The sequence below is a fragment of the Panthera leo genome, chromosome C2, assembly GCF_018350215.1.
Source record: "Panthera leo isolate Ple1 chromosome C2, P.leo_Ple1_pat1.1, whole genome shotgun sequence".
Taxonomy (NCBI): Eukaryota; Metazoa; Chordata; class Mammalia; order Carnivora; family Felidae; genus Panthera; species Panthera leo.
In genome coordinates, this window is record NC_056687.1 from 18,507,639 (window position 1) to 18,522,138 (window position 14,500).

The 14,500-nt window shown below is 43.4% G+C and overlaps 1 protein-coding gene across 7 annotated transcripts in view; it reads left to right on the forward strand.

Annotated features, from left to right (window-relative positions):
- The window catches only part of LOC122198638 (amyloid beta precursor protein), a 274,909-nt gene that overhangs the window by 143,930 nt on the left and 116,479 nt on the right, over positions 1-14,500 (forward strand). For all 7 annotated transcript variants that reach the window (XM_042903331.1, XM_042903332.1, XM_042903333.1 and 4 more), the window contains one exon: positions 9,770-9,972. In XM_042903331.1, coding sequence (XP_042759265.1) covers positions 9,770-9,972 — 203 coding nt within the window. The remainder of the gene's footprint in view (positions 1-9,769; positions 9,973-14,500) is intronic.

Genomic DNA, 14,500 nt, shown 5'->3' on the forward strand with positions numbered 1-14,500 from the left:
TTGTCTCATGTCTTAGGGGTATCACTTAAATTGGTTTCCTCTGTTGCTGCAGTGCTTCTTTGCGTATGTAGGGAGAGAGTGGAGAAAAGGGACATGGTTCCTCCCGTGTTCTAGCTTCGCTAGTTTACATCCAGGCTTGGATTCTTCTCTTCTCTCCCCCTATTTCGGCCTCATACTTTGCAAGTTCACTAAATCAAATAGGCCAGAGTTTACAGGCCTGTGTGAAGAGCAGTTGATTTTATACTGAACCACCCTTTTCGTAACGTTCCTTCAATTTTCTTTCATGCGTGGCCCTTTTTAGTGAAGGCAGCTAGTTTTATTCCCAGTGTTGGCAAAAACCTTAGTAGCCAGTACATTACGTGAATTTAATACTGGGTCGTGTGGTGGTATCCTATTAATGTCGTTGTGCCACGTGGTGCTAGAATTCTGAAAGTATCGTCTGTAACAGGATTTCTTGTTTTCCTTTAAAGATTAACTGATTTGGGGGGCGCCTGGGTGGCTCAGTCGGTTAAGCGTCCGGCTTCGGCTCAGGTCATGATCTCACGGTTCGCGAGTTTGAGCCCCGCGTCGGGCTCCATGCAGACAGCTCAGAGCCTACAACCTGCTTCCGATTCCGTGTCTCCCTCTCTCTCTGCCCCTCCCCTACTCGCGCTCTGTCTCTCTGTCTCTCTTATAAATAAACATTAAAAAAATTAAGGATTACGTAATTGTGTATTCTCTTAAAATCTTTCAAGAGAACGACCTAATATTTGACCCTTTTATGTTTTCTAATAGAGAGGAAAATCAAACTGTGTGTAATTGTCAGAGAATACACCAGTTCTGAGTGTTCTGGAGGAATGTCTCAGCGGTATTTAGTCCTAACATCCATTCATTCAACACATTTTTTTTTTTTTTTTGAGCTATTTTCAGTAGCTACTGTTTGAGCTATTGTCTGTCAGGTACTGTGTGTGTGGCCTTTGACCGCTTACATGCTACTCATGGTGAGTCAGGTGCTGTTCTAAGTGCATCCCAAGTATTAACCCGATTTCTCGTCGTGCCCCTGTGAACGGAAGCACCTCCTGTAAGTTTGCCATTTTACAGATGAAGACATGGGAGGCACAGAGAGGTTAACTAACGTGCTCAAGGCCACAGAGCCAGGATTCAAATCCAGGCGGGCCGGCCCCAGGGTTCACACCTCCACCACGCGGCAAGATACCCCGTCTCATTGCGCCCTGTGTTCTGCTGGCTCCGAAGGAGGCAAGAAGCAGGGATCGCTGTTGTTTCTGCTCTAGAATTTTACAACTTGGACATCCTAGATGCTTTTTGCTTTGTTTCGTTCTATCTCATTTCAAATCAGGACAAAGCACAGTTGTTTGGATATATCTTTTTTTTTTCTTTTCATAATTCTTTAAAAATGTAAAAACTGCTCTTAACTTATAGGATGTGTAAAAATAAGCTAGGAGCCATATGCTCCATGCCATTGATCATTTGTCCTTCTTTGATTACTCTCTGTGTTTTCAGCCAACTCTGTTTCAGACTCTCAGGATTTCCTCCCACCACCGGACCTTTGCATATGCTCTGCCTGCCCTGGTGCAGAGTGGTCTTTATCCTCCAGACCGCATTCACCTTGGTTCTTCTCTAGGTCACATTTCAGTCATCCCTTCCTTATGTCTCCCTTGCTGTGCACCCCAGGTCTGGTCAGATCTTATTCTTTTGGGTCTCGTAGTCATTCATAATTGTTATCACCACAGTAATGTCACATTTAATATGGATGATGATGTCATTGTCCTTTTGGCTTTAGCCTCATGAGCTACCCTTGCTCCCCAGTGTGTTTCTCCCAATGTCCCAGCTGCCATTCTTGTCTTCCTAGAGTCCACTCTCCACCCTAAGTAGCCAGAGCCATCCTTAAAACTTATATCTCATTGAGTCATTTCCATTGCAAATGAGTAAACTTGCCGTTTCTTAACATGACCAACATGGCCTCCCAGCCTTCCCATCTGGCTCCAACCTTAATTTCTCCTGAGAACCTCGTCCTCTGCCCCCTATGCTAGCTGGCTTTCTCTGCATCATGCTAAGCTTGCCCTCACCCCAGGGCCTTTGCATTTGTTCTTCCTTCTGCCCCAACCATCCCCCCATGCTGACTCTTCCAGGCTTCTCTGTCTCAGTGGCCTTCCCCGACCATCCTATTTGAAATGCTGCTCCCATCCCTCCCTCCACAAACACATCTATTGTAGTCACTGATTAGCACATTAGCCCCTTTCCTTTCTTTGTATACTTATGAATTTTTTTTTCTTATTTATTTGCTCCTCTTGTGCCTTACCCACTAAAATGTATGTTCCAGGAAAGCAGAAGCTTTGTCATACTCACAAGTCCACTGCCGATGTCTCGAATAGCACCTGGCACTTGGCAAAAGCACCGTAGACATTGTTGATCCGATGGCCAGCATGCAGTATAGACAGGGCTCAGTGGATAGGTGAATTAATGCCTTGCCCTTGTTTTTGCTCATTAAAGTTGATGCCCATTTCTTTCAACTCAAATACTTAACTATCCATTGACTAAAGGAAAAATGTCTGGATCCTTGGTCTCTGCAATTTAGCGTTCCTCACTGTTAAAATTCAGTACCACATTGAATTATTTTATTGTCAACCTTATGTATTTGTTGTTCCTGATTGTGCATTCTGTGGCTATCCCTACCTCATCCTTACACCCACTTTCCATGTCCTTACCAGCTCACACACTTCTAGCTGACAAGAATCACTTCCCCCTTTGAATTTCTGAAGCATTTAATAGGCAGTGTGTCTGTTACTCATATAGTAATTAGTGTAGATTCTCTTGCCCAGAAGAGATAGTCGTTAAATCTGTAACGATGATACATTCTCACTTCAGATGAATGTTTGTCTATATATCTCACCCTTAATGCCTGAGTCATGAATTTTTGGCATCTCAGTTTTGTTCTTATCTTCCTTAAGCAGGAGTCCATAACCTAGTGTCTGGGGGAAGCATTTAAACCATCTGCAAGGAATGCTTTTAGCTGCGAATAACTGAAAACCCAGATCTTGGTGGTAGGGAGCCCTGCACTGGTGCAGCAAGGCAGAGATGTGACCTTTCTGGATCTTTCCATCCCAGCACCTTTATCACCTTCTGCATCTGAATGTTTATCAACTAACCCTTGACAGATGGCTGTTGCCCTTCCAGGGAGAAAGTAGAAACACAGAAGGGCAAAGGAACAAAAACACTCCGACTACTCAGTATGATGAGTGTTCTCATCTGGAAAGTAAAACCTTCCTAGACACCCCACCTGGAGGTCCAAGCAGATGCCCTCTGGCATCTCATTATCCTGAGACGTGGCAGTCGCATGACCTTCTCTACCTGCAAGGGAGACGGGGTATGGAGTGTTCGGTGTCTTACTATCTCTGATCGATGAAGGGATGGCAGAAAGGAGTTAGGTATGGCTTTGGGGTAGCTTACATTTTCTGCTACGGCACAGTTTTGGGGAGAGAAGGTGGGAGAGATTCTAATAGTACAACATTAAAGGAGAGTAACTTTTGTTTTTCTGTAGTAATCATTAACATATGTGGATTGAATTCTATACGATCCTCAAATTCATTTACAAAATGTCTGTATTAATGAATTAATTACTTTGGAGAATTAATTACTTAACCCATATAGTCTAGTTAGTGAGGCCATGGCTGAAGGAGCCATATACATATACATATATACATATATATATGTATATGTATATACATGTATACATGTATATATATATATATATATACATGTATATATGTATATATGTATATGGCTCCTTCAGCCATGGCCTCACTAACTAGACACACTATATATATATATATATATATATATATATATATATATATGTGCATGTGTGTGTATACATGTACATATGTGTATGTTTATACATATGTGTTTATACGTATGTACATGTGTATGCGTAAATATGTATAAACATATACATTATTAGTTGCATTTCCTTCAGATCATGATTTTCACTAGTGAAAAAATTCATACATATATTATGTGTAATTATTATATATAATATATCATATACCATTATTATTATTGTTAATATTATCATGCTTCTACCTTCATAACTTGTGCCCTAACTGGATTGAGGGTTTGGAGTTGAGAGGTATTTTTTTCAGATTTGGAGACCTTGAAAATACAATTATTATATCAATTAAAGAGCTCTTATTCTAGCCCAATTGTGAGAATATTTAAGAAGAGTGGGACAGTGTAGTAACAGCATCCTCTCCCTTTTTTTTTGTTTTTTTTGTTACAATTTTTTAGGGGCGCCTGGGTGACTCAGTTGGTTAAGCCTCCGACTTCGGCTCAGGTCATGATCTCATGGTTCATGGGTTCGAGCTCCGCATCGGGCTCTGTGCTGACAGCTCAGAGCCTGGAACCTGCTTTGGATTCTGTGTCTCCCTCTCTCCCTGCCCCTCCCCCACGCATGCTCTATCTCTGTCTCTCAAAACTAAATAAACATTAAAAAAAATTTTTTTTTAATTTATTTTGAGAGAGAGAAAGGGACTGCATGAGGGAGCTTGGGGGAGGGACCAAGAGAGGGAGAGAGAAAGCAGGCTCGATGCTGTCAGCACAGAGCCCGACACAGGGCTCGAACCCGCAAAACCTGTGAGATGATGACCTGAGCTGAAATCCGGGAGTCCAGCACTCAACCACCTGAGCGCCCAGCATCCTCTCCCTTTTATCCCTCTTTCCTGAACTGTAACTTACATAAAGAGAAATGGCACATAACATGGGTACACATGGCTCGTGAATTTCAAAATTGAGCATACGGGATAGCAGACACCCAGATCCCAGCACCGCCTGGCCAGCCCCCGCAGAGGCCTCTCTCCTGTTCCCTGCCAGTCACAAATCTCCCCCTCGCCAAAGTGCAGTGCCTCTGAGCTCTGGCAGCAGCGTGGAGGGTGCCTGTTTTCACACTGTATGTAAGTGGAATCAGGCCCTGCATCCAATTGTACATTTGGCTTCCAACAGTCCCTTTAGATGGGAGAGATTCCGGCTTTTTCTTACTTAGCTCTGCCCCCTCTTGAACCATTTACTGGGAACCATGAAAAATAAGCTTCTATTCTCTTCTATTTTCTCACGTTTTCTGACAACTACTAATTTTCCTAATTTCGCAGCAGCAATTTTCTTTTTTTTAGTGTTTATTATTTAAAGAAAGACAAAGCGTGAGTGAGGGACAGACAGGGAGAGAGGAAGACACAAAATCCAAAGCAGGCTCCAGGCCCTGAGCTGTCAGCACAGAGCCCGACGCAGGGCTCGAACCCACACACCATGAGATCGTGACCTGAGCCGAAGTCAGATGCTTAACTGACTGAGCCATCCAGGTGCCCTGCAGCAGTAATTGTTATAGATACTGCTTTCTGGAACAAACTGACTCTTCAGCCCTTGTACCCTCCAGGTTAAACTCTGAGAGCACGAAGAACTGGGGCAGAGAAAAAAATTTGCTTTGTTTTCCTTTCCTATATCCTGACTCTGGGTGACGCTTTCTTCCCCTTTCTAGTACAATAAACATACATGTGTCTGGGCATCTTCCTGTTGAGACTTGCCCCTGCCCTGGCCCGGGGTTGATCTTACATTTGGAGAATTGACAGCTGTTCTGTTTCATATCCCCCACCCTCCCCCCCTACTCCCCCCACCTTTGCCATCACTGGGTGTTCAGGTCTCATGATTGTCCAGTTCACATAAAGCATGGGAATCACAGCTTTTTTTCATGCTGTTTCCTCTCCTTTGTCCTACAAAGGGGCGGAAGAAAGTCGAGTCTTAGGAGACACTATGAAAGAGTAAACACAGCTCTTTTAGAGAATGCAAATGGTGACTTGTTTTGCATGACTCAAACAAAAAGGAATTAAAACTGGTATGTGAATCAAAATCTTTCACTGTCTGAAGGGAACATCACAGAGGAAACCACAAGTGGAAGGTATTAAGGTCAGCCTTTATTTAGAAATTGAAGGAGAGTCACCTTCGTGATGGAGTGTATCCTTCACTAAAGTAAACTCTTGCATGCTGACACGTAAAATTTCATTCTCGGTGATTTAATTCCTCATAGAAATGTCCCTCTGACCCTTTAACCTTCTTATTAAAGTCAGGTACTCCTTAGATGATCAGCATTTTCAGATAGTTCCCTCGTTCTTTAGAAGCGTTTCTCATTATTGGAATTTAAAAGCTATACAAGCTGTCTACTATACATTGACAGACGCAAAGATGTGTGAACGTGATATGAATATTCTATTGTGTTACCAAGGGACTGTTTCCTTGTCCGTCCTTTGATTATTTGTAAGGAAATTGCTTCATGATGCCCAGCCTCACACTTCCCCAACTGGCCCCTCCTTGGCCCTTTCTTGCGCGGTGCTCAGCTCGCCTCAGTCACATCCAGGAGCAGAGCCGTCCAGCAATTGAAGAGTCGGTGGAAGATTAATTTTTCTCCCCTTTCTGGGTTTCCTGCTATTGGTGAAAAGTGTGGCAGGCAGTGGAATGCTGGCGTTTGGCATTCTTTGGGAAGATGCACCATTGTGAAAACATAAGTGCGCGCTGCTGTTTTAATAGTGTCCAAATAGATCATTGAATTTATGGACATCTAAATTTAATTCCAGAAATCAAAGCTATGGTAATAAGAGCTGGACCTGCGTTCTCTCAGGCCAAGTAATTTAATTCCTCAGCGAGTTGAACTATTATGTATTTCTGTTCCTTATTATGCCAGTAAATTGCTCAGGCAGATGCAGTGATGGATGATGGGCATGTATTTCACTCTTTTTTTTTTTTATGGCTAGACACATTCTAGAATGCAGATCACTTTAAACGCAGCTGTTTTCATAACCGTGTTTTCTGTTTGGAGCCTAAGTCAAGTCCTAACAGGGGAGGTTGGGGGAGGTTCTTGGGGGTACCCATAGTCATACTGTTATTGTCCCGCCTAGAAGCACAACGCTGTCTTAACCCTGGGTCACATCCTTGGACGCTGTCATTCCATTCGTGCCTCAACACAGCATTTATACTTCGTGCTTTAAGGAGAATATTGGCTTGGTCTGGTTTGTCTCCTGGGCTCTACCTCACTTTTCTACTTAATTTGGAGACTTAATTTGACTGGACACAGAAGGGAATAAATCAGCGGGGGGCACACGTCGGATCATTCTTCTGTGCACACGACTACAACAGTGAGATCCTATAGAAAAGTGAGGAAGCAGGATACTGTGTAAAATTCAGGGCATCTGAGCACCTGTTAAGAATTCTTGGGAACTGTTGCCTCAACTAGACTTTTGTGCGGGAATGCAGGCAGTCGAGAAACAATGATTGCACCCTGTTTATCTCTAAGTGGATGAAGGCTTCTATCACCTGATTATCAATGCCAACATTTTCCCTTCTTACTTTTTCTTCATGGCCTCATGGAAGTGTTAAAATTCCTGGTCAGGGTCTTCTCTGTTCCATTTGTTTCATTACCACACTAGTAAGTTATCATTAATATTATTCTGCTTAGTAAGTTTCTCCTTTTTCTCTGGGCACGTGCTTCAATTTCTTTGGATGTGTTCATTCATGATCCTTGCATCATTGATCAGCACCAGAAAGGTGGTCCACTTGGCAGGCCATACACATTTTTATAGAACTTCCATAAAAGTTCCTTACGTTATGAGTTAATTGATAAAAGGAATTCCTTCTAGTGCTATATCCATCTCTTTACATACCTTTTTTTTGTTGTTTATTTTTGGGAGAGAGAGACAGTGCAAGTGGGGGAGGGGCAGAGAGAAAGGGAGAGGAGGACACAGAATCTGAAGCACAGACCCGTCAGCACAGAGCCTGACGCGGGGCTCGAACCCACGAACCAGGAGACCATGACCCGAGCTGAAGTCGGATGCTCAACCGACTGAGCTCCCCAGGCGCCCGTAGCTTTTTCTTTTTCATTCTCGGCGAAATGACTTGGAGCTTTCAGACTTCATTTGCAGGTGGCTTTTGCCATCTCCCTTCCTGTCCCCCCACACCACAGAATCCTACTGTTCTAGTTCCGTAACATGTTCGAAATCTGATTCCCTGTGCGATGCCCAGCTCACTTGGAGCTTTCCCAGGCTCCAGGTGTGGCTCACACAAAGTCTTTAGGTTCCTGTCGCTTCTCCCAACCACAAGCTTCTTATAGGCAAGAATCAGCTGTGGGGCCACGATACCCCGGTCTCTTTTTGTTCCGTGGACAGAAATTGTCAGCATGGCAACCCTCGATCCTATTCTTGTGGTCTTGTCACATAAGACCTGTGGCAGTCGCTCTGGTAGCTTGAAACGCCCAGCACGCGTAGATCTTCCTCCTGTACTGTTTTTGTGATCTGAGCTAGGATGAAATGTGTGTTTCTGCTATCTGGCCAGACGGTATGTGATGTATACTTTCACTTGTTAAACGCTTAGGTTCCTGTCTTCGTTTATCACCTTTCAAATGCTCTTGACCATGTCTGCACTGCAGGTACTTGATTTCTACAAGGATGTCTCGCTCGGGCTTTCTGATTCTGTTCGAGACTACCCTTCTGCCCTCCAAATGTGCTGATTTATTATTCAACACTGTGCATCAGGATATGCATACTTAATGCCTTATGTATTATTTCTGATCCCCTTCCCAATTATACTGTGATTTACTGGCTATCTGTTAACCATTATTCTCAGCATTGCATATTTCAGTGGTTCTCAGAATATCGTACCCTGACTACACCAGCATCAGTATTGCCCAGGAAGCTGTTAGAAATACAAATTCTCAGGCCCCGTCCTAAACCCACTGATTCAGAAACCTTGGTGGGTGGTGCCTGGTGGTCTGTGTTTCAAGAAGCCTTCCAAGTAATTCTGATAGTCGCTGACATTTGACAACCCCTGAAATACTTGATATTCTACAGCATGCCACAGGGAGCAAGAGTAGGGAAGACCACTGTATAATTTCAGTTGGTCTCGCTGACCGCTGGGTATTACAGATTTATTTACACCGGTTTCTTCTTCCTCATCTATATCCAGTTGAATAGCAGTATTTCAACTGATTTCCGCCTTTACTGAGTGTCTATACCATGCAGATGCTGTGTGGTATTTTCGCATACATTATGAGAAATCATCCTACACAGCAGATTCAGCTTGGATATCCCCCTTCCTCTCTCCTGTTTAAACACGCTTTGTTTTTTTTAGAGCACTTTTAGGTTTACAGAAAATTTGAGCAGCGAGTAGAAAGAACGCCCCCCTCCCCTCTTTCCCCCTACCCCCACACTTCCTCTGTTGTTAACGTCTTTATTAGTATAGTGCCTCTGGCCCAATATTGATACATTAGTGATAAAGTACATAGTTTATATTAGAGTTCACTTCTTGTGTCGTACAGTTGTGTTGGTTTTGACAAACGCATGTGTCCTGTGTTCACTGCGACCGTATCTTACAGAGCCTGCTCTAAAAAATCCCCTATGCTCTGCCTGCTCATCCCTCCCTTCTTCACCCCGACCGCCACCCCCACCAGGAACCACTCCGTAATTTTGCCTTTTCCAGAAAAGCATTTAGTCGGACTCATGGAATAGCATTCTTGCAACCGTGTGAACTAAGAAGAGCTGTGCCCAAGGGGCAGAACGCTGTAGACCTAGTGAGCTAGGATTCCCACATACACCTGCTGGCTTCCAGCCTCGTGTGTGTTGTTTGCCCCGAGGGCCACATTGCCTCCAAAATCACTACCGTCCTTTGTTGTCGCTTCCCCCCTCCCCTTTCTGAAATTTGTTTAAATGACTGTCACCGTTGTTTCCATCTCCTGCTGCAGTGAGGACAAAGTAGTAGAAGTAGCCGAGGAAGAAGAGGGGGCTGACGTCGAGGACGAAGAGGCCGAGGATGACGAGGATGACGAAGATGGTGATGAGGTGGAGGAAGAGGCAGAAGAACCCTATGAAGAGGCCACCGAGCGAACCACCAGCATCGCCACGACCACCACCACCACCACGGAGTCTGTGGAAGAGGTGGTGCGAGGTAATGCGCTGTTTGTTGGGATTTCCTCCGTCAGGGCAAAGGAAAGCCTCGTGCCCGCTCCCCAGCCCAGCACCACCGCCATCCCCAACCAAAAATAAGATGCACAATTACAGGTCTTAACGCTTGTGAAGCTCTCTTTGGCTTAACCAGCAGTCCAACAATTCATTTCAAATGATGTCAAGTCCCGATGATACGCACTGTTCCGCTTGGCACACGCCAGCTTGTTGTGCAAAACTCCAGCCGACCAGGTGCGATCTCACTCGGCTGAGGCTGAGTTAGGTGACCTGGTTGGCACGTCCCTGGCAGTGGGTGTTTAGTACGGTCTTATTACCTGTTGTCTCTTTCACCACTTGAACTATGAGCATCTCGAGGGCAAGGACTGGCTTTTACTTATCATGCAGAGTGCCTGCTTTGTAGAAACTTCTAGATAAATCTTAGGCGAGTGAGTAGTTGGAAGCAAATGCCATTGAACGACAACTTTTGGTGGGGTATCACATTACTTGTGGCTGTGAAATGTAACGGGGATGATTTTTGTGTTGTCTTTACACTGTTTTACTGGGGGAGGTGGCACAGGGCCTTCTTTGAGAGATAGATGTTGTGTTAATATCTTAAGACTTTCTTTTTTGGTACTTAATTAATGCTCCTATTAAGAATGTTGTGACACGAATGAACTAACAGACTTCCTTTTTTGTCTCCCTGAAACGAAAGCAAGGGTTGAGTTTACACTGAACAACCAAATGTCATGATAGCAACTAGTGAATTGTAGGGTTGTGTTTCTTAAAGGGGATGCCTTTGTTTTGCAAATAGTGAAAGATGGTCCTAGAATGAGATCCAGTGACTATGGATGGATGGAGTTTTAATGTATTCAAATACTTTTAAAGTCCGCCACAAATGCTACAATATTGTAAGTTTTCCTCTCACTTTTTATTAAGGTAAAATGAGTTTAGCGCTGTTGTTAAATTGGAGCTTAAAATGGGTTAGTTTCTCTGCCTTAAGTAGATTCCTAATGACCGCTGTAATATCTTCTTTCCTTCACTGCAAATTATCTTTAATTTACATATAATTTACATATAAAATTCACTCATTTTAAGTGTATTAGTGTATAATTCAGTGGCTTTAATAAATTTACCAAATTAAGCAACCACCCTCATAATCCAGTCTTAGAACATTGTCATCATCCCGATAAGATCCCTCACACCCATTCAGTTAATCCTTGCTGTCACCACCAGCCCCCAGCAACAACCAATGTACTTTACATCTCTACAGATTTGCTTTTTCTAGACATTTAATGTAAGTGGGATCATACATGCTCTTTTGTGTCTGGCTTCTTTCACTTAAAATAGTGTTTTTGAAGCTCTGGGTTTCTTTACCTTGTAGCTTTTAAGAAAGACTGACATTATTCTGGGGCGCCTGGGCGGCTTAGTCAGTTAAGCGCCGACTTCGGCTCAGGTCATGATCTCAGGGTTCACGAGTTCAAACCCCGCGTCGGGCTGTGCTCTGACAGCTCAGAGCCTGGAGCCTGCTTCGGGATTCTGTGTCTCCCTCTCTGTCTGCCTCTTCCCTCACACTCTGTCTCTCTCAAAAATAAGTAAACATTAAAAAAAAATTTCTTTAAATAAAACACTCAGACTTAACTGAAAATTCATTGAAAGAGTCACATATTCTTTAAAAAATGTAGCAGAAAATAGATTGCTTAACTTTATCATTCTCTGCTTAATGATACCTTCTTATTATATTTAGCACATAAGGGCTTCTGTAAGTAGATCTATATTTAAGTAAATGCAGGTTTTATTTGAGCCGCTGCTTTCTCAAAACTCCAGACATCCTTTCCTGGAATGTTCTTCGTGTACCTCTTAGGATCACCTGTGGCAGAACTGACTAAATGAACTTGTTAGCTTCTCTTTTCCTAGAAAAGAAAAGAGATTTTTTCGGAGCTTCTCTTCTTGAAACCTAAGAAGACTACAAATTACTGCAGTTAGTATTCTGCAGTGACTCTGACTTTTTCGGGGTCTCCACCGGGGTAGCTATTTATAATGTCCGTCTACTCAACATTGGTTTTTGGGGGGTGCCTTTTGGGTACAAGCCATTTTGCTGGGCTTGGTGAATCATAGGATGAGAACACACGGGATAGCCGGCCCTCATGGATGTTAAAATCTCGTAGGAAATTTACATCAAAGAAACACAGAGAGTCATCTGTGTTAAAAAGCAGGAGCCCAGAACCTACTTCAAAGAGTAAGAGATTGATCAGAGAAGGATCTATGGAAGGAGATGGAAGTGGAAAGGCTCATGGCAGCGCTACCAACGGATTTTATTTTAGCGTACCTTAGAGTCCGTGGGGATAGCAAAACAGATTTGCCCCGGGAGGGTACATGGCAAGTCTGGGAGACAAGGGTAGTCTGATTTAAACTAGAGCAGATGTCTTAGATAAGAGAGTTACGGGGAATTCGGTTGGGGCTAAAATGTGGAGACCTTCAGTGCCAGGCCGGCAAGCATGAGCATGAGCTGACGGGGATCACTTCTGCCACGTGCGGAGAAATTTTCTGGTAGAAACAGTGAAGGGATTTTGTTGTGATGTTGCTGCCATGAGGAGATAGGGGAACAGGGAGTAACACAATGAATGCAGTGTAATGAGAAAATACCACGTAAACTTTTGCCGATATTCCAAACCAACAGAATTCCCTTGAGATAATACGGTCTTATTATGTTCTGAATAAGAGAGAGAAGTCTCTTGAAATAATGGGGTCTTGTTATGTTCTGAACAAGTCCAGATCTTTTGCCTGAGGTTTTCTCTCGATGTAGCGTTATTAGCTAAGATCAAACCAGAGGGGGATGTAGGTTGCAATATTTTCTGTAGGAAGACAAAGGCGATTAAATGATTGGTTTTAAATCTCCAAGCAAGAGACTTTTTTTGGTGTATTGGGTCCATGTCAGAGAGTTTGCTGAATTCCCAGCTAACTCCAACAGAGAAGTAGAAGTTTAAATGGTTAATGTTAAAGGGGCCAGCTGCAGAGAGCTCATTCCCTCCTGGTCACTGGTGTAGGTGAGTTATGGTTCTTCCCTGAGGAAGAACAACGGTAATGCCATACGTGATGGCTGACTTTGTACAACTCTGCTTCAAAGTAGCCCAGCTCCTGTGCTGAAAATAAAAACCACAAGTGACTTGCAAGGAAGAGATATTGAAAAGAGGCTCACAATATAGTTGTCACTGGTAATGTTTCAGTGCCTGAGAGAAAATGTGATTCACACCTATACTTAATAAGAAAACTGTTTCTTCATTACCAACATACTGCTACTAATACGATTCCTTAACGTGCTTCGTAACAAAAACTCAATCCCTTTGTAACCTGTTTAAATTTGAAAGAAATAACTAGGGGAAGGAAAGTCTAAGACGCTTCGACATGGTCATCAAATTTTCAGCTATTTTGTATTAGAATCAATGATGCTGAAGTGGAAGATGTCAGTTCTAACTCTGTTAGCAATTCCAGAGGAAAAAGTGAACACACTACCGTATCCATCTGGCTTTAGGATTTATTGGTTTAGGTGCTTAAGGAAAACTTGGATATTGATCCAGTGGAATAAGCCAATACCAATTTGAGTGAAACCACAGTATATTTAGACTCTTGCTCCTAATTTTCTTTGATTTGAGAAGGAATAACACTTCATGAACCCAAGACGTCAGGGCGATTTCTGACTCACTCATGGATTCTAAACTGGTTGGACATTGGTATTATAGGGGCACCTGCGTGGCTCAGTTGGTTAAGTGTCTGACTGTAGATTTCAGCTCAGGTCATGATCCCACGAGCCCCACGTCAGGCTCTGCCCTAACAGAGCATGGAGCCTGCTTGGGATTCTCTCTCTCTCTCTCTCTCTCTCTCTCTCGCTCTCTCTCTCGCTCGCTCTCTCTCCCTCTCCCTCTCTCTCTCACTCTCTCTCTCTGCCTCTCCCTCTCCCTCTCCCTCTCTCCCTCCTTCTCTCCCTCCCCCTCTGTCTGCCGCTTCCCTCAATACACTCACTCTCTCTCTCTCAAAATAAATAAATAAATAAACTTTAAAAAAGCAATTGTTTCAGGGCACCTGGGTGGCTCAGTCAGTTAAGCGTCCGACTTCGGCTCTGGTCACGATCTCACAGTTTGTGAGTTCAAGCCCTGCATCGGGCTCTGTGCGGACAGCTCAGAGCCTGGAGCCTGCTTCAGATTCTGTGTCTCCCTCTCTCTCTGGCCCTTCCCCTCTCTCTCTCTCTGTCTCTCTCAAAAATAAATAAACATTAAAAAAAATTTTTTTAAAAAGCAATTGTTTCTATCTTTTAATCCTTGTGACAGTGCTGTGTGGTAGAAATCTCATTTCTCCATTTACAACTAAGACAACTAAGGCCTAGAAAAAAAAATTTTTTTAATTGCCCATGGTCACAAAGGTGAGAGGCATGAAGGCAACACTGAGATCCAAGTGGACCAGGGTATTTCTACTACATTAATGTCAAAATTTTCTTTTTCCTTTTCCTCTTGTTTACAAATACTATTTCAGTTTAACCT